Below are 25,143 nucleotides of genomic sequence, written 5' to 3'. Positions count from 1 at the left end.
TCTCTGTTTTTTTTTTCTTTCTAACTACCCACTCCAATCATCTTGTTCTGTTTAACCCTTGTGCTATCTTAGATGACCCCACCCTTACATTGAGGTGTTCTCCCTACCATGACAAAGGTGGATAAAGGTGTAAGATTTCATGTAATCCATGGACACCAGTGAAGATCACAAATCATTGAAGAAAAAAGGTTCAGCGCACTGTCTAGTGGGTCTAGATGACCCAACTCCCAACATTAAAGTGCCTAGGATAGCACAAGGGTTAAACAGTGTTTCCAGTTGTCTTCATTATTATTATGCCGTTGTTAGCCAAAATCAAACATCTGTGTCAGCTTTCCAGGACATAGTTTCTGCAGAGCAGCACGATTTCATTAGAAATTCACCTCTGAGTTATGGGCGGGACTGTTGGCGGAGCGACCATCCACCTTTGTCTTCTTATTTTTTGAGAGCTCTCTGTTTACATGCCCTCCCGCTAGCTTACTAACATTGCTAATGTTAGGCGGTATAACAAAAAAGGCAAGCATTCAAAACTATTTAAAATACTCAGTGAGATCAAATGTCTTTATCTGTCCTCTATCATCAGAAAAAACTGCCACAAGTATATGTTTAAAAAACCAACAACACTATTTTTTAGGGAAATGTGGGTCTTTAAATGAAAGAACCAGAAAATTAATAACAATTAATTCCATTAAAACCAGGGTTTATTCTGGTGTTTTGCATTTTGTAAGGTTCAGAAAGATAATGTGAATGTTTTGATTTTCTGCTCTGACTTTTACCAAATGCTCTGACAAAAAATTATGTAAGAAATAATTAATCCTTAAGTTTTTTTTTTATTAAAAACAACTCAATTTCCAGATATATGTAAACTTTAATTAAAAAAGAAAAACTGAAGGGGACACTCTACGATTGTATAAACAAAACATCCATTTGACCTTTCATTGTACTAAACTTTATTTCCACTTTTGAAAAATTCAGAGCACAAGATCATTTTAGACAACATTTGTTCTTAAAATTCTTTTGTTTTTCTCAAGTTCTATTGCTTTTATCGACTTCAGTTTGTGGGCTTTTTTTAGGTATAAAAATTAAATGTAAAAATTAAAATAATTAAAAACTAGTTGATTTTCTGTTCTGGTATCATAGTATTTAATTGTTAGTAACTTTTTAACCATTTTCCACCTCCTAGATGCTGGCAATTCTCATATCTGACCAGCAGAGGGCAGTATGGCATCACCTAAAACCTGACAACATGGAAACACTTCCTTTTTTGTCCTCATGTCTTCATTTGTGTTAGAAACAATATTTTTGGTAAGAAACACTTGTCGAGATTAAAAAAACGTATAAAACCGAATCATTTAAGTGTCAGCAAACCTCCCAACACATTTCTGCCTCATTTGACCTACTTATGGACAAATGTGTTGCTGATTTAACCTTTGAGGACAGAACCAGGTGAACATAGTCCAGCTGGTAGCACCTTTCTGCAGGAGTATTATTAGGACAAGATGTTTTCTCATCACTAGAGGAGCTGAGAGGTCATTTTATTCCAGCAAACTCACAGAAAAATGTCCCAACTCGTCTCTGTCTGTGCAGAAACCAAGAAAACGTTCAAAGTTCTTCCAAAAAATCATTCCAAAGACTAATTTTGCTGCCAGGTTTAGAGCCCTGAACAGATTCAAGCAGTTGCAAAAACTGAACTCAAGTGGCTTCAGTTGCATTTGTTGCAGAAAAACATGCAGAGACATCATTTAACATTCAGGCTTTGGCCCACACAGATGAGAGCAGTTTGTGGAGCAGATGCTGCTCAGACCTCCAGCAGCACGCGTTTGGCTTCGTTAAAAAGAGGTGGCTCAAAAAGGGGGCCCTTTGTTGTCACCCCCCCCCCCCCCCCCCCCAAGTTTTCTCTTGTGAATCAAATTTGCTGTGTTTATCATTGAAAAGCTAAATAGACACTCTTTAGGGGATTTTTGTTTGGAAAAAACATTGTTTTGATTTTTGTTCTTCAATTAGAATAATATTTTTGCTGGAACTTTGTCATTTCTCTGTTTCAAAATCACATTTAAAATGAATTCCAAGAATCCAAGTCCTTTTATTTTCGCCTTAAAATACAAAAAGGTTTCACCTCTGCAGTACAATTAAATGGCAAAAACCTGGTCAAATAGTCACAATTTACAGGTTTTGGGGGGAAATAGTTGTTTTCCAAGTTTGTCAATAGCATCACAAGACCTGCTTTGTCCTTCTTGTTCAGTTGAAGTATGAGCAAAATTCAAACCATTTTCACCGTAAAAGTTAGATAAAAATGTCTGCCACTTTTTATTTTCATAGAACACTTTTGCTACAAAAAATTGTACCATCACTTTTGCCGGGTAATTTTTACCCGATATAATACACCCAAAAAAGAGTACTTGTCAAAAGAATAGATCAAAACTTGACAACATATGATAAATTAGTGGTTTTCTACTATTTTCAACGGTGGTAAGTGTAACAAAATGAAAAAGAAAACCAGGAAGTTCCTAAAAACATGCTCAAAAATGACTGAAAACTTAGGACTTTGAGAACAAAAAGTTAATAAAAAATACTAGAAACTTGGTCTTTGGTTCAACCATTCCTGGCACAGGTGAGACTCACCTGGTGAAGGCACAGACTCATTAACACCAACATATTGAAAGTCATGTAATTAGTTTTGCTCAGGTGAAAACCACCCGGCGATAGAGCTCTAAGCCAGTTTGAAAATGCAGAGTTGGTGTTGCAGCATTTTTCCTGGTGAGCTCAGCATGCGATTAAAATAACCTAGATTTGAATGATATGTAAAGCCTACGTGTAGACGAAGCTTAAAGGAGCTTGTACTGTATCAAAGAATAGAAAAGAAAAGTTTGAGGCAAGATGGCCGCCTTGTAAAACGGGTAACTGCCGTGTCATGACTGACTTTTACCATGTTCCTATTTGCAAATTATTTCCGGAAACATTTTGAACTTTATGTATAGTATATTTTTTGTTCTTAATTCTCCTCAAAACACATGTTTGAGCAGCTGATGTGGTGACATCATTCAGTGGGCGGAGTCCCATCTTTAATTGTCATCACATTTGCCACGGCTCTTAGTGTAAATTCAAGTTGTTTTTTTTTTAACTCCTTAAAAAATAAAACAAATCAAACCTAAAGCTGTACAGTAAAATAATTTAAAATGAAAGATGACCTCAGCTCAGCACAACAGTTAATGTGGTGATGAATAAATCTTTCCAGAACTCCTTAAACAGAGGAGGCTTCTGCTTCCAGCCCAACGGGATTTATGAAAGCTGCAGCGGACTGAACATCCATCTCTTTTCAGGCCCCAACAAGCCAGAGAACAATGTCTCCTGGCTGATCTGAACGTATCCATCATCTGCTGATGGATCACAGGCTTTGAAGTGGTGCCGGACCTGCACAGACACGTCTGCTTGATGAATTCATAATTGAGGGGCCACGTTTCATTCACACATCCTTTATTTGTTCTCTGGATCTTTAAAAAATAAAAAAATAAAAAAAAATAAAAAACCTCATTGAGGAATTTTTTGCATCTTCTCAGTCCTCATGATCAAATGTTTGGTCATGTTTGATGTGAAATGGGTTTCACGAAGACATCCTCAATGGATTTAGAGTCTAAAAGCCTCTGGTGATGCGCGAGTCTGTGGCGCTTAGCCCGCCTGCAGACAGTTGGGCACAAATTGGAAGTTCAGAAATACCACAAATGAGGGGGAAAAAAATCTATTTAATTTAATTAAACCAGACTAAAAACAGCAAAAATGGTTATGAAAATTGTGTTTTTGGAGTTTTTAACATGTTTTTGTGGCTTTTTCTGATGACGGAGAACATATAGAAAGAAATTTAAGATCAAAATTGCATTTCTAAATACTCATTTATTCAGATTCTTGTGAAGAAGATTTAAAAAAAATGCTGTTGGAAAAATGTCAGCATAGTTTCTACATCACAATTATGAGGTGGCCACAAGCTCCCTGCTCCGCTCCATTCTGATGCATCCAGTTGCAGCAAAGTAGATCTTTGTTTTCCTCGTTTGAGCTGGAATATGGCCCAAAACTGTATGGCTGAATATATTGCTGGACATTTTTGTTGCACCAGTAATGTTAGGCTGGAGGTGTGAATGGCTATAAGCCAAGGGGAGGGCGTGTAAACAAAAAGCTTTCCGCAAAGGGGCGGGGAAGGGGTCCCGGTGACGTGAGTTTGCAACAGAGGTCGGCCGCTCTACCCCTGCACCACAGCCACCCAAAGATGACAAATGACGCACAGGGAACCCTACCCGACTTGAGGACCCACGTTGCTTTTGACAATTTGTTGAGGAGCTTTAAGTGTGAAAAGGTCAATAAAATAGCAGTGTGGAGTTTGAATAGTTCAACTGATTTTATGTAAGTTTTCCTGCTCAGAGTCCCCATTGTGGCAGGATGTGACATCATCAAACTTATTGACAACTAGAACAGAGAAAACGTTACAAAATAAAATACAAGGTGGCTCAAAAAAAATGAAAGTCAATTAAAAACCTAACCACATTTAAAAAAACATAAGTTACCAGAACTTGTAGTGCAAATAAGCCACCTAGTGGTTATTTGGTGTACTGACCATGCTTTAGTTACTTTTGCTTTCAAATCTGCTTCAACCAGGAAGTGTTGCCTCTCGTTTGCATCTCATCAGGTTGTGACAGGAAAATACAGAATTTAAATAAATAAACAAACAAAATAAAAAAAAAACCTAAGAGAGTTTGGGTGAGTGTTGCAGCAAGCCTAACTATTTTGAGAGAAAGTTTATCGTATAATATTTAAGCATCACAGAGCTAAAGGCAGGGAAATACAAAGAAATTGGCAAATAGTTTTAGAAAAGTTGTGAATTCATAATTACAAAAGTGTTCTGCACTCTGTCACAGTTGTAGTAAAATTAGAACACAATCTTTATTGTTGCTTGTTTTAAATAAGATGACGGACTTCTTTTATTTACCACAAATGCCACACAAATTGTTTTCCTAGAATGATTCAACAGAAAAATCTTAATCCTTATGTTGTAGCTTTTTTAAAATTTTGCTTGAAAAAAAACTAAATAATATGTACAAATATGTATGACAACTTGTATTTTTCCACTGTGGTGAACTAAATTAAAAAGGTATAGAGATTTTTAAATGATAGTGTCTAAACTGAAGTGATGTGATGCTGGATGACGTCCAGCAGAAGCCTGAAGGACCCCAGCTTGTCCCGTTTCATTTACAGATTTCTCATACACAGCTTTGCACGCCGCTCAATTAGCTGCCAGAAATTTGGCCAAATTTCGAATCCCACAGGAGCAGACATGAAAGACAGGAGGTTCATTAGCATTTCCTAAGATGCATGTCGAGGCCTTCACCGTCCAGATCTCCTGACTGAACACGCCGGCGTTGCTGCCACAGCTGTGGACTCCTGCCACGCCGCTTGGACTGGAGTCAGGAAGCTCATTTGATACCTTCATCTTCATCTTTTCAGAGTCCAGAAAGTGCTGTCCTATCAGTCTGAGTCTGCCAGAAGAGCAGTGCAGTCAGGTGGAGCTCAGGCTGGATATATGCAGAATATTTATGGACTTTAAGGCTGACTTTATTCTTAACATTTCTGTACTTCTGATTTAAAATAAAAGTATGAACCTCTTCTTTCTACAAAAGTGAGTACATCTTTCTTATCCAATATGATACAAATTTCAAAGTGGAAAAATTGAGGGCCGTGTCACACAGCCATGACATACATTCATATGTGTCTTTTGTGATACATGCATGAGATACGTATTTCATACGTGTTTCCTGGGTTCGTCATACGTCCATGTGCGAAGATGTCGGTCCATGGATCTGTACGCCAAATCGGTTTTGAGCTTTTCAAAATTGTGGGTCGGTTGATAATTAATCGGTTTTTGTGTATTTCACATAGTTTATGTACAACTATTACGTAAATCTTTCGCAATTGTGCGTGATTTTTACCACATGTATCAGCAAACGTGTGGCTTTCCACAACCATTCCAGGTATGTGTAACAGACTTTTCACGCATGTACAATCCATGTGTAACTTTTATATTGCGTATTCGGCGCACATATCACGTTCAAATTACGTGATTGATGCACGAAGCAATGGATTGCATATAAAGAGCGCGACAATCACACACGGTTTATGTTTTAAGTTGATTTATGTGTTCTTTGCGTGGTTTATTCGTACTTCTTCCGTGGTTTTAACGTGGCTCATAGATGATACATCTGTGAAAATTAAACCACAACTTTTCTCACTTTTTTTGGGACCAATTTTCATCCATGAACAAAATGAACATGGTGGCTGTGACACGGCCTTCAGTCCTTCTTTGAAGGAATCTTTGAATTCAAACGAAGTGCAGGGCTTTGAATGACTGGTCGGCGTTCACAACTGCGGACACGCCCCCTCCACGCGCTCACGCTGCTCTCTTGCTCCTGCCCACTCGCACTACCCGACGGTGTTAAAGACACAACGACAATCTTAGAACACGATAGTTATACAAAACCACAGAGACCCGCAGCACAGGGAGGAAAGAGCCTAATGCGGCTCCGGAGCCACCGGTTGCCGAACCAAAGTGCTTTTCCGATGGATCTCATGAAACGATGTTCTTTCCCCTTACAACATTTTCTGTTCTAATATTTTCTAATTTTCTGTTAGATCTCAGAATTTATTGTTTTTCTTTTTTTGCGATAAAACATCCTCCAACTCAGCTCCACACCATGACACTCCCACCACTATGTCTATCAAGTTCCTTTGATAAAACGTTCGTATTATCCTAGATATAAAGAGATGGACATCGTCCAGAGAGATTATCTTTTGTCTCTTGGGCCCACACACTTTTTCTTTTTCTTTTTTCGGCCGGGTCTTGGAACTTCCCAAGATAACATGAACAGAACCAAAGGAGCATTGCAGTTCTTCACCTGCTTCGCCTGTCAATGACTCCTCGTTGTCTTCTTGAGTAGTTGGTTGTCGCTGGAAAGATCCTCCATTTTTCAGGTTCATGAATCCCAATGCTTCTCATCCATTCTGACATTTCTGAAGATAAAAATGAAAATATTTTTTTTTTGCAGTTAATCACATTTAATTTCTGAATCACGCATTTATGCAAGTTTAGACAGATTTAGTCAGTTGATAAATGAAACCACTCCTCGAAAGTCATGTTCACTTTGCATTTCTGTGTCACACAAGACAAAAAAAAAAGAATAAAACATTGAAAACTTGTAAAAAAATAACAGGAATGGGAGGAAGTAGCGACAAAAAAATTAACCTCAGTTTCAGATGTTTTTCTCATGACATTAGCTGTTTGTTATGAGGTGAGGGAATGTTCCAGTCTTCCCGTCTGTCGCAGAGAAAGTGAGCTGCCGTCTGACATGGAAAGTAAACCTCTGAGGATCAGCTTGGTTTGCCTTCTCATCAGGACCTGGAGTCTGGGAAACCCATCAGGGCTGTCACCTCCTGCCCCGTAGGTGTGATTTATACTGTCTCTGCTTCACACAACACTTTTAATTCATAATAAAATGTTGTTAAAGCTCCCACAATGTTAATCATTTTCCATAAACTAAAGCTATTTTATTGGTCTGATGCTTTACTGCCACAAGTATTAAAAACATTAACAAACCAAAAATCATTAATATGCTTTTATTTTGAAATGAAAATTGGATTTCTGCTTTGAAAAGGCCAAAGCTAAAGTACAGTATCACACAAATGAGGCGTCAAAGCACAAGAGACTGCTTTGACAAATATATCAAACAAAACAAAAAGTAGAGGCTGGGATAGGCTCCAGCATCCCTGTGGGTTGCTGGGGGGATTCAGCGGGTTCTGAAAATGGATGGATAGATCACTTTTGTCACTTTTACCTTATTACTTCAGCAAAGAATGTACGCAAATCTAATTAATATAAATAAAGTTTAGCCTCAAGTACAAAAGGGCTTTATACAAATATACACCTCGTGTGTCCAAAGATTCATAACCTCCTATTGTAACAGTGAAGCTACAATCACAATGCCCTCAGCAACGTCCGGCTGCAAGCAACCACTTCCACGAAAAAAAGTCTATGTAAACGCACGTAAATGAATGTTCCAGGCTTCTGCGTTCAAATGCTCAAGTTTCTATGACCAGTTTGGGGCTTCACGTACAAAACGGATGGCCATTGAATGCCAGTCGAGTTGAACTTTCACCTATCGGGGACATACATTTGGTAGTGATGTATGGATGGTGCCCCTGTTAATTCACGAAAGTCCCAACTGTTTGAAAATTGATCACGAAGGAGAAATTAATGATTGTGGTTTGTGCCCAGCCGGAATTCTACGACACCAATCCGAATTGATTCCCTACAGGTTTTCCCTATCCCTATATTTAAATGGAGATATTGTCTTCAAATTCAGATGCCACAAATCCCAGGCTAGCCCTACGTTTCACATGCCCCTACAGTTGGAGCAACAGCGAGGAGCCAGAGGGGTAGGGAAATCTTTCATATATCGAAAATAGAGCTGTAAAAGACAAAACCTGGAACAAGATTCTGACATTTCACACCAAGCCTCTCCCAACTGTCGGTGGTGGACATGCGCTAGTAAGCAGTAGAAAACGAAGAAGCCCCTTCCTGCTTGTCTAGTGTGAACACCATGGGCTAAACGCGTGTTCAAGGACGTTTTTTGAACGATTTGTTACATCCTCTGTGTTTTTGAGGCTTAGCATCTTTCCAACACAAGTTAAAAGAAAAAGATATTTGTGCTTAGACTTCATTAAACTTGATCTTCTACTCATTACTGCAGGAAGAGGACGACATTTTAGAGAGCAAAAATGCGAAATCTGCAAAAAGAGTGAAAGAAAACGGCTCCTCCGTGTGGGTTGGCGGCGCCGACAGCAGGGAAGGTTCTGGCTGCAGCTTCTCTGCAGTGCGGTTCAGCATTGTGCTTCTGCTCTTGAGCTGCCATAACTTATGGAGCACCACCAATGTTTACACAAGGCCTTGAGGTGGGGGGCGTGTCTGCAGATCCTTCTCACTTTCTCCACAGCGAACCCTCCGGCTGCAGCGCCTCTCTAATTACCTGCTGCTAATTAGAGACAAAAGCTGGGGTCAGAAAACTCAGCCCAGGACTCTCACTTGTTCTTTGTTCGTTCTCCCTTTTTTTCCTTCTTCAACCCCAGAAGGTTTTTGGGAAAATCTTCTGGCCTTGAAGGAGGAAAAGTCGAACTAAAGCTCCATGGTGGATGTGTCCATCCCTGTCAGGTTTTATAACATGATCTGAGCAAAAGAAAGACAAAATGTTGAAATTCCTGGGCTGACCTCTCCACCTTCGGGTGTAATTTGGACTCAACAGTGGCTCCGAGCCACATGCTTAAATTGCAAAGTGATATTTTTTACTGAAGGGTGTCATCATCCCTCTCAAGATCCTGCGATAAATCACGTGCCCACTTAGGCGCTACTGAAAAAGCAAAAAAAAAAAGACATTTGGAAACAGGCGCTAAAGAGGGTTCAGCGGGAATACTGCAGCGTGTGAGAGTTAGGAATGCCTCGGCTGCAGCACAAAGGAAGCTCTGTGTCTGCGGCCCACTTCTGTAAGCTTTGGACCGTTTCATCTGGTATGACTGAAGCTGTGGCAAACGTCCAGACCACCTGATTCCAAGAAGCCCCACCACAGAGAAACCAGCGCACAGAACGGGAAACGATCCCCCAAAAAGTCTCCCGAGGAGATGAAGCCCCGCCGGACGGATGGTGGAACAGAAATGACTCATAGATGTCGTAATGGATCAACTCGCTCTGAAGCTGGACGCAGCTTCTGAGGTAGTCCCTTTCTACTTCTGAGCGCTCCACTCATAGAGGCTCGGTCGCCGTGTTCCAAGGAACATGAAGAGGAAACAAATGTCACAGAAAGAGTTCAAAACCGCCTTCATGAAAACAAATCTGAAGAGTTTTGGAGGATTTTCAAAGACAAGTCATTGGAAAAATTCATTGGAGTTATCAGAGGGCCAAAGACAAGGTGTTTACTTTCAGGGACTCAACAATGACAGTTTTTGTGGTTGTTAAAAGTTGTGATGAAGAGGAACGATGTTCTGTGTGTTCCTTTAGCACAGTGTGAGCTTCATCTCAGAACAAGCAGGTTAAACTTCTGTTTTTACACAAATCTACACAGCTGCTGATCCTCACTTGACCAGATTCATTCATGAAGTTACTTTTTTTACTGTTTACTGGCAAAATTCACACCAGTTATTGCTTGATTTTCACGATTTCTTGCTAATTATTGTTTTGAAAGACCATCTTACTCAGGAGCTACCAAACATGGGAATCATGGAGTGTACATTGAAAAATGAAGATATAAATACATTTGAAAAGTCTTGAAATTTGAAAATATTCCTCCCTAAATTGAAATCATTTCAGAGGGAGGTTTAGATGCTCACCATTAGGGCTGTAACGAGTATTGGAATACTCGGATAACAGTGATCTTTAAAAAAAAATTGAGTACAAATATTTGTGACTTCTGAGATTAAATACAGTAAAGTATAGTAGAAATACAATGTACACCATACAGTGTCAGACAATGTAATCATTGCTCTGAAATTGCCGCATAATGTTGGATTTTCAGTCTATAAACTAAACAAACCAAATGCAGTACCACGTCACAGGAAGTAAATAAAATTTCAAAGTAAAGTGTTGGTGAAGGTTGTTATTTTTAAAAAAAACACGTTTTTATATTTTTATATATGGAAAAAAATTAGACTGGAGTTTAGTTTACTGAACTAAGTTCTGAAATCTTTTTATTTAAACAGTCAGCAATTTACCTCCTAAAAAAGTAAATAAATAAATGAAGAACATGAACTATATGACTGTCTACTACCATGACAGAGAGACCGAAACCGAAAAGAGACCGAAAGTTTTTTCCTATTTCCACTAAAGAAAAATAACACGTCAGTTTGGTATAATTTGAACTTTTATGCATCCAGTAAAAAGACAAAGATACAGAAACCAAACGTAATATATTAAATCGTAAGAATTGTGGTTTGATCTGTAAATTGTTGATCTTGATTCATAATTCGAATTGGATCGGCACTTCAGTAACAATTCACAGCTTTTTCACGTATGTGGAGCATTTGTGAACAGTCTTCCATAAACCTAAAGATTAACCCCATTAATGGTGACTTACTGTCCCAAAAAAAACTTTTTTGAGGAGCCAAATCCGGGAGACTAGGGAAGAGAATGGAGTCTAATGACTACAATCTAAAAAATCCCAAAAAAACACAGACAAAAAAAAAGAAAGAAAAAGTCCAATTTGTCCAAACTAAACCACAACCAGGACAACAGAAGAGTTCTAACAAGCAGCAAGTGAAATCTTAGTGAGGGACAAACAAAGAGCAGCTGTGATGAGCGCTAACTGAAACCAGGTGGAAGAGCAGGGTTCAAAACATTTAAATTATTTTAAATCCCACTCTGATCATCTTATGATCTTTTTTCAGTGTTCCCAGTGGTCCTTTAATTATATTTATACAGTTTTTAGCCCACATCTAAAAACCTGCATCATTTTCTTGGACATGGCTTCTGCAAAGCAGCAGTTCTTTGCTTCTGAGTTGAGAGTGGGGACTGTTGGCGGGTAATGAGCCTGTCCTGACTTCCCATCAACCCTTTGTTTACACTCTCCACCGCTAGCTTACAGCCCCTCATGCCCCTAATCGAAAACTGCCGGTGCAACAAAAATGGAGAGCAATATCAGAGGTATCCAGCCGTACAGTTCTGATCCAGATTCCGGATCAGACAAGGAAAACAAAGACGTACATGTGTCTATTTGTCTGCAAGTGGATGCATCAGAATGGAGCAGAGCAGGGAGCTTATGGCCTGTCAATTGTAGCTTCTACGTCACAGCTACAAGCTTTTTAAAACTGCTTTTATCCATCTGCTCCTGATTCACAAGTATCTGAATTTAGAAGAAATACACAAAAATACAATTTTCAACTACATTTTCTTAATAACCATGGGGTTATTTCTTTTTGCCACCATGGGGGGCAGAGCTTTCAGTTGCTCCGCCCCCCAGCTATGGAATTATCTTCCTCCCGATCTACGCAATACTGACTATCTGCCACTCTTCAAATCCAGATACAGATAATCCATTCAGTTATCAGAACTTCATTTTGTCTGTTGTTTTTCTATCCTGTTTTTTTTCCCCGTTTTTTCTGTCCTGTTTTTATTAAGTCTCATTGATGTTTATTCATGTTTTACTCTGTTAATTTCTTATTGATGTTTATTCATGTTTTCTCTTTTTTTAACCTTGTACAGCGACCTTGGGTGACCTGAAAGGCGCTTGAAATAAAATGTGTCATTATTATTATTATTATTATTATGTGTCCTCCATCTTCAGAAATACCATAATTAAATGTTAGAATCACCAAAACTCCCTTTTTTTTAATTGAAGTGGGTCTTTAAGGGTTGCAAACCTTCAAAACCACAAGTGATGCTCGACGCATCTCTGAGTATTCCTCTAGAAGCCTGCGCTCTGGGCACCAGACCCTCCCATCCCATGAAAACGAGTGGATTCTCACATCGTGCCGTAGATAAGTGAGGAACAGCCCCTTCCAGTCAGCGCTGCCAGCCTCACCCCTAGACTGACACACACACACACACACACTTTTTGTGGGTGAGACACAGACGCGCTGCTGAGAGGCTGGCTCGAGGATGACGTCATGAAATGGGCGGAACCCACACGGAGAGAAAGCGAGGAGGGGGGCCTGGTTGCAGACAAGATGGCGCCCAGACATCCTTAGCCCTAAAAGGACGTTCTACAAGATTTCTTCCTGGCGAAAGGCGGTGCCTCAGAGATCGAGACGTCTTACTTCAGGGTTGGAAAGGAACTCAGTAAAACTACTAATATTTAATAAAAAAATGAGTCATTTTGTGTACCAGAGGTATTGATATTGTTTAGCATTAAAGGCTTAAGAATAGCATAGTTAAAACCGTGTAAAGGTTTTTGATTTATTTAGATTTTGATTAACTTTGTCTCCAAGTTCAGTACGTCCTTTTTTTTTGGAAACGACTTGCACTTTTTTGACAAACACATTTTCTCTGACGGGTTTTGGGTCGACAGTTACACTTAGTATTTCCACGTCAATTATCTCTGGGGGGTTTTGTGTTCCGGAGTACTTTCCCTGCATTTCTCTCTTGTCCCAGTTTGTTTAAGACATGACGACACGTCAGAGACAATTTTTGTTTTTGTCTTTCCGCTCATTGTGAGAGAATGGATCAGCCCCGGCTGATTTACTGATCTCCTGTGTGAGGGAGGAACGCCGCTCCGGCTGGATCTGGAAGCAGCTGAAGAATTTGACAGCTGTGACACATTTTCATGTCAACTGCAATTGAAATGTTCACGTTAAGCCGTACAGGCCCGAAGTGAAGCCTCAGTGTGGAATTTAAACAGAGATTTCATTGGATCATGGATCCCAGATGGTTGAGATCTTCATCATCTGCTTCGGATCAGGCTGTTACATCAAGAGGAGCACAGATGTCTTCAGTTATCTGGAGTTGGACGCTAGCGCCACCTTGAACACGGTTTGCTGTGCCCGAGCAGTGGATTAAAAAATCCAGTCTGTCTGCAATCTATCCGGAAAAGGATGCATGCTGGGAATATTTTAGGTGTGGACAGATAAGACACATGACAGAATAGGAGAAACCATCAATGATTTTCTGATGTTTATCCAAACATTAACGTGCAGATTAGGCGGATCGGGGCGGCGTCCGTAGTTATGCGGTCGCTGTATTAGTCCATTGTGGTGAAGAGAGAGCTGAGTCAAAAAGCAAAGCCCTTAATTTACCGGTCGATCTTCGTTCCAATACTCACCTGTGGTCATGAGCTCTGCATCATGACCGAAAGAACGAGGTCCCGAATCCAAGCGGCTGAAATGAGCTTCCTCCGTAGGGTGGCGGGGCGCTCCCTTAGAGATAGGGTGAGAAGCTCGGTCACCCGCGGAGAGCTCGGAGTAGAACCGCTTCTACTCCACATCCAAAGGAGCCAGTTGAGGTGGCTCGGGCATCTAGTCTGGATGCCTCCTGGACGCCTCCCTGGGGAGGTGTTCCAGGCATGGCCCACTGGGCGGAGGCCTGGGGAAGACCCAGGACACGCTGGAGAGACTACGTCTCTCGGCTGGCCTGGAAACGCCTCGGGGTCCCCCCAGAGGAGCTGGAGGAAGTGGCCGGGGCGAGGGAAGTCTGGGCATCTTTGGTTAGACTGCTGCCCCCGCGACCCGGTCCTGGATACGCGGAGGAAAATGGATGGAAGGAAGTTTTAAAATAGCATTTCTACGTATTTTTTTATTCAAATTGTTGTGACTCTGGTGCAGACGAAAACATTTCTGTTTGAAAAAAAGCGTATTTGTGATGCATCCACTTGCAGACAAATAGATCCATGTACGTCTTTGTTTTTCTTGTCTGAGCAGAGCTGAACAATTGCTCGCCATTTTTGTTGCACAGGGAAGGCACAGGGAAAAGGAGGGCCGGGTTTCTCCCGCCCACAACTCTCATGACGTCATCCTAGAGCCAGCCTCTCAGCAGCGCGTCTGGGTCTCGCCCACGAGGGGAATTTCCCACGAACTCCTGCCGCTCTACAGAAACTGCATCCTTGAAAATGACAGGTTTTTCTTATTTTGACTAAAAATGGCATAAACATAATTAAAAGACCACCAGTAACGCTTTTCACAAACGTTCTCAATAAGGATCAAAATTAAGAACCTGATGGTCACCTTAGGTAGTTTGAACAAATTTAGGGTGATCAGAAGATCCTGTTTCCATGACAACATCTTACTTTGGGAGTGTGATCTTCTTTGAAGTAACCCAGAGTGTTGTTGAGTGTGCCATCGAAGCGATGGTCTCATGACTTCCTGTTTGAAGCCTTGGAGCCAGGTCAGTCTAGCTGCTAGACTCTAGCAGGTAGAGCGTCTGACAGTTTCTCGGTCAGAACGATGAAGCTTTACTCCAGAAATGACCCCCCCCCCCCCTTGCTTAGTTTAAAGGATTTGATCAGATTATTAGTGTAATAATGTATTCTGAGATTATCTAAACATGTTTTCTTATTATAATTATATTATCTTAATTATAGTATCTCATCTTTGTTATTTAATAACGGAAATGAATAGGTGTTAAGAACCAGATTATGGCATCTTTGTTAAATAAAATTATAAAAAAGGTGGGATACTATAAATTCTCTTCTTCCAAATCTTTTTATTGAATGAATAGAAAGTGTCACGTGTGCTTATTGTATGTCTAAATTTATGATTAGGAGCGTTTATAATGTCAAGAAAAAAAGCATCTTTTTTTAAAAATCAGTTTCTGACTTAAAATCTCTAATGTTGGACCAACTAAGTGTCCCCAGTGGGGGAGTGTCTGTACCTAAAACTGCGGTTGTGGGTTCAAATCCTTGATTGAGATTAAAAACGAGACCCAAAGCCTTCCTGTTTTACACTCAGCTATACAGGAAATGTATTTTTTATTGTTTTGTCTTTATTTTTTTACTGTTAGAAATAAACCAAGTTTACTGTCCATGGGAGTGATCCTGGAGTGATTCTTTTAAACAAATGCCAAGTTTGATTTATTTTAAATTTAAAATAAAATTCCAAACGAATGTGGGTTGTGGTTTTTATAGGATATTTTACTCCAGAACAGATTTAACCCTCGTGCTACCTTAGATGACCCCACCCTTACATTGACGTGTTCTCCCTACCATGACAAAGGTGGATAAAGGTGGAAAGATTTCATGTAATCCATGGACACCAGTGAGGTTCACAAATCATTGAAGAAAAAAGGATCAGCGCACTGTCTAGTGGGTCTAGATGACCCCACTCCCAACGTTAAAGTGCCTAGGATAGCACAAGGGTTAATGGGTGTTTCCAAACATCTGTTGGGGTTGCTTTGTTTGATTTTTTGCCTGTTTCATGAAATTGGATCAATTTATTCCGGTAAAGATGGCTTCAAATGATTTCCGAAACGTGACCAGCTGCTTATTGAAAATTCTCAATGCACAGATGGAAGCATTTCACTTCATTTTCAAAATGGAATGAGTTCAAAAATTCACTTTGTCGAGTTGTCACACTTTTATTATGGTCCTCAAATTGGTTAGAATTTTAGTTTCAAGTCATAAAAATGGCAGACATTTTTGCCTTTTTGACTCATAGAAGCTAAAAACATGAAGACATTGAGAACTCGTGTTTGCAGACATTTTGGAAACTCCCTTCCAAAACCTAAACAATTTTCGAGCCAACAATCCAATTCATCGCAAACACATGTTCTTTGCTTGAAGACAGAAAGTGATGAAAGACCCCCTGTGGTTCCGTTTCAATCAGTTGTTGCAAAAGACGGTGGATGAGGGGACTTTTCTCATTGCATTTCAAAGGCTAACTTTGACATTACTCTTCTTAGAGCACAAAACTAAAGTCAAGATATGCGAACAGTTTCCCCCTAAAAGCATCAAAGATGAGCGGAGCAGCAAAAGAGTGGTCATGTACGTAAAACCCAGAACAGATAAAACTCATTTCAGTCATCTCGTTCTGAAGGGATTAACAGACACTTTTGTGGAACCCGTCTGCCTAATCCAGAGATTTAAGGCTTCTTCTAATTAAAGGAGAAAATTCTAATTAATTCTCTTTGTTTGCTTTAAAATTTTACATACTCACAAAATCTTTTATGGAAAAAAAGAAGGAAAGTCCCAGACACGCTCCAGTCCCACTGATGTGGGTGGGCCTGGGAACTAATCTGGCTTGCCAAAATGACGTTTTTTGATTAAAATGTCAAATTAGTTGCCAAGCTGCTCAACTGTGCTTCAAACAAATGAGAACTGACTTGCAGTGTCACTGTGTTTTACGTGGTGCCGGTGTGGCCGCTGCTGTCTGTTAGAATAAAGAAACAAAACAAAAAAAGAATCACATTTCTGAAGACTTATTTGGACAGTTCAACTGATAAACAGGATGGAAATGTTTGTTATTGATATTTAGATTTGTAAATCTGCAGAATTCTTCCTCAATTTTTTAAGTTGTTTTTAAGTCATGAACAGAGATGCTGCTGTGTGAGGTTAGCAGGGATTTTAAATACCATTCAGCTAAAGGGACAATAGGAGTCACTGGTTGCTATGGTGGGAACCTCTCATTTTGGAAAAAATGAACAACAGATTGGAAAAAAATGCATGTATGGTATGTTTACAGTATGACAGGAAAAAAATATCTAAATCTGCTGATGATTATACATTTCTCTCATGAGAAGAGTGTTTAAATTTGACAAATATAGTTTTTTGGATTATTTTGTGAGACATATCGTTATCGCCTATGTAAAAAAAATCGATATTGTGATATCAAAAATCCTATATGTTGTGTAAAACACCACTTTTCTCCACAAAGTCTTTTATCATGTAGAACTGCAGAGGTTTGTGGAGTAAATGTGTGCTGCTCCTGTAACCCTGGAAGATAAACTGCACATTTGTTATCCATATTTGAAGGATCTTTCACATTTTTCCTGTTCTGGACACGACTCGGTTGTAAAAAACGTGGAGCCAAAGCAGAAACTTCATCTTCGCATCCATGATTTCTGGCAGCTTCCCTGTTCTTCTGCATGATTTCATGATTTACACCCCCATCGTGGGTTTTGTTTTTGCCTTTAAAGAGGCTTACAAAATCTGTTTTTCAGGGTTGTAGGAGAGTTTCCTCCTCCCAGCAAGCTTTGAGGGCCAGGATCCGGTCCAGCTGTGGTGTGTAATACGGTTTGGGCCAGAACTCCTCTGCTATCCCTCACTGGTCATCCCTCTTTTCACAATCCCAAAGAGCTACACGAACCAACCAAGAGTTAACACAGCTTTGTCTTTCCCACTTTTTACAATTTATTTGCACGTTGGTTGCCTAGCAACCAGATAAACACTTGGTTACCATTTGTGGATGTAATCCCTCCCCTATTAATACTATTTAACCCCAACTGATGTTGAGATGCCATCAGCAGTACGACTTTGATGCTCCGTTACTTCAATGGAGTTAACGACAAACAGGCTAAAAAAATGTCAGTTAATCAGAAGAGAGTTTTTCTTCCAGCTTTGTGTTTTTCTTGTGCTTTTTTTTCTCCTCCACGTTGTCTGGGAACTTATCGACTCTTCCGCTTGGTGCTCCCCCTCCTGCCTCGAATGTTTTCTGGAGAGATGGGGAGGGGGCCGGTGAATGTCTCCGGCCGGCCATGACATCACCCCTGTACACATCTGGAAACACTGGAGCCAAAGTGTGTGTGTGTGTGTGTGTGTGTGTGTGTGAAGGGGAAAGCTGCAAATAAGAATGGAAGGAGGGGGTTGACACATCAGCAATCCAGAAAAAAAGAAGTATAGAGGGAAACAAAAGAGATAAACAGAAAAAGATACAAAACAAAATGGTAATTTCTAGTGATTTTCTCTTCCGTTTGTCAAAAATATTCCATATTTCCGATTTAATAAATAAAAAATCTTGCATAAATCAGACTAACATCTTATTTAAAGCATCTGGTTTTGTATTTTATTTTAATGGTAACCATAAATATTTTGCCTGTTTCTGGTGCTTTAGTTGTGGTAAATTCTCATTCTATCCACTAGAGGGAGCCTCTTCTTGTGTACACCATGTCCCAGGCAGTGATCTGACATCCTGGTGACTGCCTGTCAAATCACTGGAGCCCAAACTTTTAATGATGGTTGTAAAACTGCTAAAGAGATGTATTAATCAGAGTTCTGATTTATAAAGCTGTCAGGATGTGCTTAAAAAAAAAAAAAACTATACGAACTGGAACATTTTAGGAGAAGTTAGAGAAGTTAGAGGTTGCTGCTTGTGTGAATGGGTCAATTATTATTGGTAAAAGTGGCTAAAAGGGTCATTTAAAAAGCTCAGGAGACAATTGATTGATCCATTTTTTAATCAGAAATTTCTTGTTTAAAAATCTCTGTCTTTTGCAGCCCTATCTTTTAAAAAAAAAGGTAGAAATGTGTTTTAAAGTTACATAATAGGAAGCGAAACAGAGAAAAAGTCATTTCTCTGATAAGGTCTGTGGAGTTGCTGTGGGATCACGGAGGTGGTTTTTGGGGAAGTGATTGTAACCCGACCCGGTTCTGCAGTAGCTGCAGCCTGTAAGGCAGTCGTCTCCAGCAGGGCCCGCGGAGCACAGCGGACCGCAGCAGAGCTCTGCTCTCCAGAACCCCCATCCTGAACTCTGCTGGGATACCAACACAGCCACAGGCACTCCTCTCAGCCTGTCGTCCTCCTCCTCTTCCTCCTCCTCCTCCTCTTCGTCTTCTTCCATGTCTTGGTTGCAGCGGATCACAGCTTACGACAAACTTGTCCGCCGTGATGGTTAGCAGCAGCCCGTCATGCTCTCATTCTTTCCATGACCATCATCTGGTCATGAATCTCTTCTGGGGAGAGGCTGATGTGGTTATGTGTGTGTGTGTGTGGGGGGGGGGGGGGGGGGGGGTATTTAGCCATCCCACCCCCATCAGTGAGAACAAGGCATCCGACTCCATGGGGTTTTCCTTTCTTCAGTCTGGAAGAGTGGAAAAAGACCTGACTCACAGGGTGATAAATTCCTTTCCTATGTTGGAGGATTCCCCGAGGAAACCGGCGCTGGCACGAGTGACCGCAATTAACCAACTGATGAAACAGAAAACAGCTCCTATTAAATCTAAAATAGATAAAAAAAAACAAAAAACGCATGTTTTCCTACAACAGCAGCAGCAGCTGGACATTTTGTGTTGAAACTTTCCAAGTTATTAGATTTTAGCTTTGATTTATTACATCTGAGTCAGGGCTTTAAAACATTGGTGTCAGTGTTTGGCTTCTGCAGAGGCTTTTGCACACTTGTGTCATTCCTGGGTCTCTTGGATGAAACGTTCACTGAAATCAACTGAAGGGAGGAAAAAAAATGACCGAAGACAATGGATTTGCATCACAAATGTCATTTTTCTGTGGGTGCAGGTCGACTCAGCAATCAATGAACAAATGCGGTCACAGCTGCAAGCTCACAAATCAACAAAGAATATCAATAATACCCAGCTGCGGCCCTGTTTTGCCATCATCTGAACAATTTGGTGATAATGGAGACCACCAAGCTGTTTAAATCAAACAACAGTCTGCGATGTTTCACCATTTCCTCCCGTCTTCCCGCTTTGCCATTCATATGGAAGATTAAAATAAAAATGGACTGGAGGAAGATTTATAGACAGTTAATAGCAGGACTGATGACGTTACGCAACCAAAGTTGGCTAAAAATGATGCTCTTCATCACTGAGGAGGGTCTGTGAAGTTATCTTGGGTCTTCATCTGAAGTGCAGCAAAAAAAGTCGCTCAGAAGCAAAATGAAAAATAATGCAGCTGGAAAAGCATTTAGTTGATCAAATTACTAAAGAGCTGCAAAGCAAAGAGGAAAGAAATGGAAACTTTTAAAGAAATGTGTTTTTTTCATGTTTAAAAACTAATTTCTAGGAAAAATTGTGTGAAAAGTATTAAAAAAAAGTGATTTTGAAACGTTCGGAGATAGAATCAGCTCGATTACGTTTATTGTGTAAACTCTTTAGTTTTTCATATGAGTGTAATACTACAATCACACCAAACTTGAAAAACGGCCGCTCTCTTTCCCCCGCGCCTCCCTGCTCTCTGGCTCTGGGGGCCTCGCGGCGGTCCTGCTGGCCCTGGCCTCGGTGGCGGATTTGGCCCCCCCCAACGCCGTGTGGAGTTGGGGGGGGGTACCGGCTGCCGCTGCTGCTGCGGCGGGGGTCTTGGTGTGGGGATAACTGGGCACTCTCCTTCCTTCTTTACACATTCCTCCATCCATTTTAGGAGAACATAAACACTCACCTGAGCACAGGTGTTAGCTCACCTTTGCACTAATAGTTTGCGTGATTGAATGAATGAAATATTTCACACTAGTTGGTTTTAAGGCATAAGTATGTGTGTGAACACTATCTGTTTTGTGTACATGTTGACATGTGGACATTTTTGCAGCTAGCAGGTGTGTTGATAACATTTGAGTGTGTGTGTGGACAGGCCCCGCCCTTTTTGTACTACATTTGAACCTTACCGTAAGGATAAACAACCAGTAAATCCTATTATCACCCTCCTAACCCCCCCCCCCCCCCCTCTCTAATATCCCTCTCTCTTCTTTCCTTCTTTCCTTTTCCGTCAGGTCCAACACAAAAGATTTTCAAACATGATTGAAATTAATAAAGTTTGGCCTCAATTACAAAAGGGGTTTATTCAGACATACCTTTGGTTTGTCTGAAGATGAATAACCCCTCTTGTTAAAATAAAATATGTCCAACACAAGAGGCCCTCAGCTCTCATCTGCCTGCCCAGCTGTTGGACAGGACAAGTTAAAAAATAAATAAATAAATGGCCGTTCGAGCGACGCCTTCCACGTCTGTGTAAAGGCGTGCATATGCCCAATCAGGGTTTCCGCGTTCAAAACTCTCTCCTTCACACATTTCAGTGCAAGTCTTTAAGTCCACGTGGCAAATGAAGGCACGCTGAAAGTTAAACCAGTGGAACTTTGACGTATCAGGGACGTACGGCTTCAAAACACGGAAGTGCCAAGCAGTGGAAAATAATTGCCTTTTGTGACACCAATTCTTTCCTATATTGCACTGATATAAGCACTGCCTTGACATTTTGCGTCAAGTTTCTTCCATCTGTAGGTACGTGCTGTAGTATTAGGCAGCGACGTTCCTGTGTGAACACCATACGCTAAAAGCACGTTCAATTCGTTCGTGAACGCGCCTCACATGCACGGTCTGAACGTGGCGTAAAGCTGCTATTCTCGGCCTCAGAATCCACTGGAGTTATGCCATTTGCTTAAACGGCTGGAGTCAAAAGAATGTCAACACAGCTGTTTAAGGGTTAAAAATCCAATAAACAATTCTAACATAAACACACAAAGTTTTTCAAAATAGACATGTGTACCCTCTCAAATTGTATTTCTGGTCCAAGAAACCCCCATAACCACAGCCATTCTGAATCGCCGGTGGTGCTCATTAACCATCATCAGGAGCGTGGAGCGAGCAGAATCCTGTAGTCAGCCAAAGTTTGATCAAATTAACTCTTTCTTATGTTTCAAGAACTTTTGTTTTTTTTTCTTTAAACCCATGGGGGGCTCAGCGATGGGACATCTGACCCAGCATTTGGGGCCTTTTTTTTTTTTTTTGTCAAACCTGGATTTAATTTCTATGAAAAATATACAAAAGCACAATCTAGCTACTCATACAGGCTGACTGATGTTTTCGATTTCCCATCATTTGTGCAACTCTAAGCATTTTTGGAAGGCAGTTTGATGCTATTCTTTCGCTACACTTACAGGAAAAACTCAAGCGTGAGCTTGCTTGACCGCATTTTAGTCCGAGTATGCATTATAAAAGATCCAGTACTTGAGCGTTTTCTTCAAACAGGATAAAATCCTCGGGGAGGAAGTCGCCATTTTCTCATACCTTGCTGCTGTAGGTAGGTGCTTGTCATTCCCACCTTCAGAACTTTTCTTCCAACAATCCCCCTTTCACTTGACAGCACCCCCAGCTATTGCCTCCCAGGACCTGAAGTAAAAACAAATGATCTCACACTCTCTCCTACTGCCTGTTCCCAATTTCTGAGTCCAAAGATCTGAAACAGCTCCAAACATCAAGTCCTTGAGTATTTGACCCATCCAAACCAACAGGCGCTTTAGGTTTTTATGCCTCACAGAAATGCATAATTCACAGAGTTTGAGCACAAAAGCGCAGGAGACGTAGCTTGAAAGAAAATGAGAATTTTCTGCTGCTATGTAAGGGATGGCAAACAGGAGAGGTCATGTCATCAATGCTTGCGCTCGTCTAATATGAAGCAGACTTTTTTTTGTTTATTTTGTTCTGTGGTCCACAGGCACTTGGCAGGAACCCCGACTGTCCAAAAATGAGTGAACAGTTGGAACAAACGAGTCTAAAAGTTGGTGAAAAAGCCAGTGAAGCAGCTTCAGAGCTCAGGATTTGATGGTCTTCTGCCACAAAAACCTTTTAAGTCTTAATCACAACTGCCCTTAAGGGTGGGTACTGGCAGTCTGCGGGTGAATCTGTACGGGGGCATGCCCGCACAAAGATCAAGGTCAAAGACAGATCGGTGAGCCTGCAGAGGGAAAAATGTTCATGTTGGTATGCTGTGGGCGACGGGTCATAGTGACCCTTTAGACGACACACTGAGTTAAGTAGGTGAGATGCGATGTGCCATTTTTAATTTTTTCGAAATCCTGCAGTCGGTGCAAGAAGCCCATTAGTGCTGTTCACCTGATAAGTGTGGGCTTTTGGCACATAGCTTCGCTGTTAGAAATGAGAAATTAGACAGAATGTATCTTGCGCATCACGTGCACAGTCCATGCATGCAGCATTGGCTTGCGGTAGGTAAGGAGCTAGTATGCACACCTTACGAATGAGTGCAGCGCAATGACCCCGTACGATTGCGTCACCAGTACGTCAAGTGTGTTTAACCTGCATCGTCCATACGAATACTTCACCATACAGTCCCGCAACAATGGTACGTTCCATGTTCAGGATGTCCCTTGAGGTGGCCGCATCAAAGGTAATGAGAGACACACCTGCACCTCCCTTAAGATACAGCTGCTCCCCCTAAGACCCTCCTTGGGCAACCCAAAAACCCACGGCACCCTTGTGGGTTAACCCATGTATGGGTGCATGTGACTGAGGACCAAGACGCTCAAATACATAGAAAAAATGTCACCAATAGTACAGCTGTCTAGGAAATTAAACCTAACTAGAAGGAGCTGCATTTCCAGAAGAAAATGCAGGGTTGAATGCTGTACTGCTGAATGAAAGCTGAATTAGCTGAAGAAATGGCTCAACTGTACTGGAAGAACCATGAAAAGTTAAAGGTGCAAAAGTCCTAGCAGGAATAAGCTGAAAAAGTTGAACATTGTAATAGTAGAATGGCTGAAATAGGTCAAAATTTGTAGGACTTAAGCATGAAAGCTGAAATTGTTGAAAAAATGGCTGAATTGTTGAAAATTTGAAGATGTTGCTAAAATGGCTAAAAGTACTAGCACTGGAATCAGCATCATCAACTGACTCCAAAAAACACATTGTTTGAGAGTATCATATTAGTAAAAGCTACATGTTCTAAGTTGATAGAAAATCCACTCTTTTCAAAATGGCGGCTTTTCTATTGATTTTATCTCCATAGCAACCATTTTATGTTTGGGTCGCCTGGAGATGAGGAACAAATCAACGTCGGTTTCAGATGAATCGGAAAAAGTAAACTTTTGGACGTCCTTAGCAACGAGCTTTGTTTGCTAACCACGCCCACATTCCTTATATGTCCAGATCCAGTGAATTTCAATATGTTCAGTTCCAGCCATGGATGAAGTTTATTGCAACATTTGCTTCAGATTTTGTCAAAAAATGCCCACCAAACAGTAGGTTGTGTTGCCATCCCATAATAATTTCAAAACGTATGTTGAAGTCCAAAGCCTTGTGAGCATTTCAATGTTTGAACGGTGCCTCTAGCTGAAAGCTTGTTAAAGTTATAATGCTTGAAAGCAACAAAGGTTTTCAAGGATTCTACATGTATTTAAATGAAGCAAAAATCTTGGAAAATCCTGGAAAATCTTGGAATATCTTGAAAAGTTCAAAGATTTGAAAGACTAAAAGTCGTAGCTGAAAGGAATAAGCTGAAAGGGTTGAACATTGTAATAGTAGAAGGATTAAGATACGTGAAAGTTTGAAGAAGTTTAAAATTGCCTCACATTTTGGCACAAAATGGCCGCCAAACTGTAGGTGGTGTTGCCATCCCATAATAATTTTGAACTTTATGTTGAAGTCCAAAACCTTGTGAACATTTCAATATTTGAACGGTGTCTCTAGCCAAAAGAATGTTAAAGTTACAATTGTTTAAAGAAGCAAAGGTGTGGCCAATGGAGCAAAAACATTGGAAAATCTGGGAATATCCGGGAATATCTGGAAAAGTTCAAGGATTTGAAGGACTAAAAGTCATAGCTGAAAGGAATAAGCTGAAAGGGTTGAACATTGTAATAGTAGAATGGTAAAAATAGGTGAAAGTTTGAAGAAGTTTAAAATTGCCTCACATTTTGGCACAAAATGGCCGCCAAACTGTAGGTGGTGTTGCCATCCCATAATAATTTTG

At 40.6% G+C, this 25,143-nt stretch overlaps 1 protein-coding gene across 30 annotated transcripts in view; it reads left to right on the top strand.

Annotated features, from left to right (window-relative positions):
- fnbp1b (formin binding protein 1b) overlaps positions 1 to 3,495 on the top strand; it is a 59,581-nt gene extending 56,086 nt beyond the window's left edge. For all 30 annotated transcript variants that reach the window (XM_078955894.1, XM_078955924.1, XM_078955922.1 and 27 more), the window contains one exon: positions 3,318 to 3,495. In XM_078955894.1, the coding sequence (XP_078812020.1) occupies positions 3,318 to 3,358 (41 nt within the window). In that variant the 3' untranslated portion in view covers positions 3,359 to 3,495. The remainder of the gene's footprint in view (positions 1 to 3,317) is intronic.
- Positions 3,496 to 25,143: the final 21,648 nt, after the last annotated feature.

This window comes from Oryzias latipes, chromosome 12 (assembly GCF_053564925.1).
Source record: "Oryzias latipes strain Hd-rR chromosome 12, Olatipes_Hd-rR_3.1".
Taxonomy (NCBI): domain Eukaryota; kingdom Metazoa; phylum Chordata; class Actinopteri; order Beloniformes; family Adrianichthyidae; genus Oryzias; species Oryzias latipes.
The sequence above is the reverse complement of the archived record's forward strand: the minus strand, read 5'-3'. Positions and strand labels throughout refer to the sequence as shown.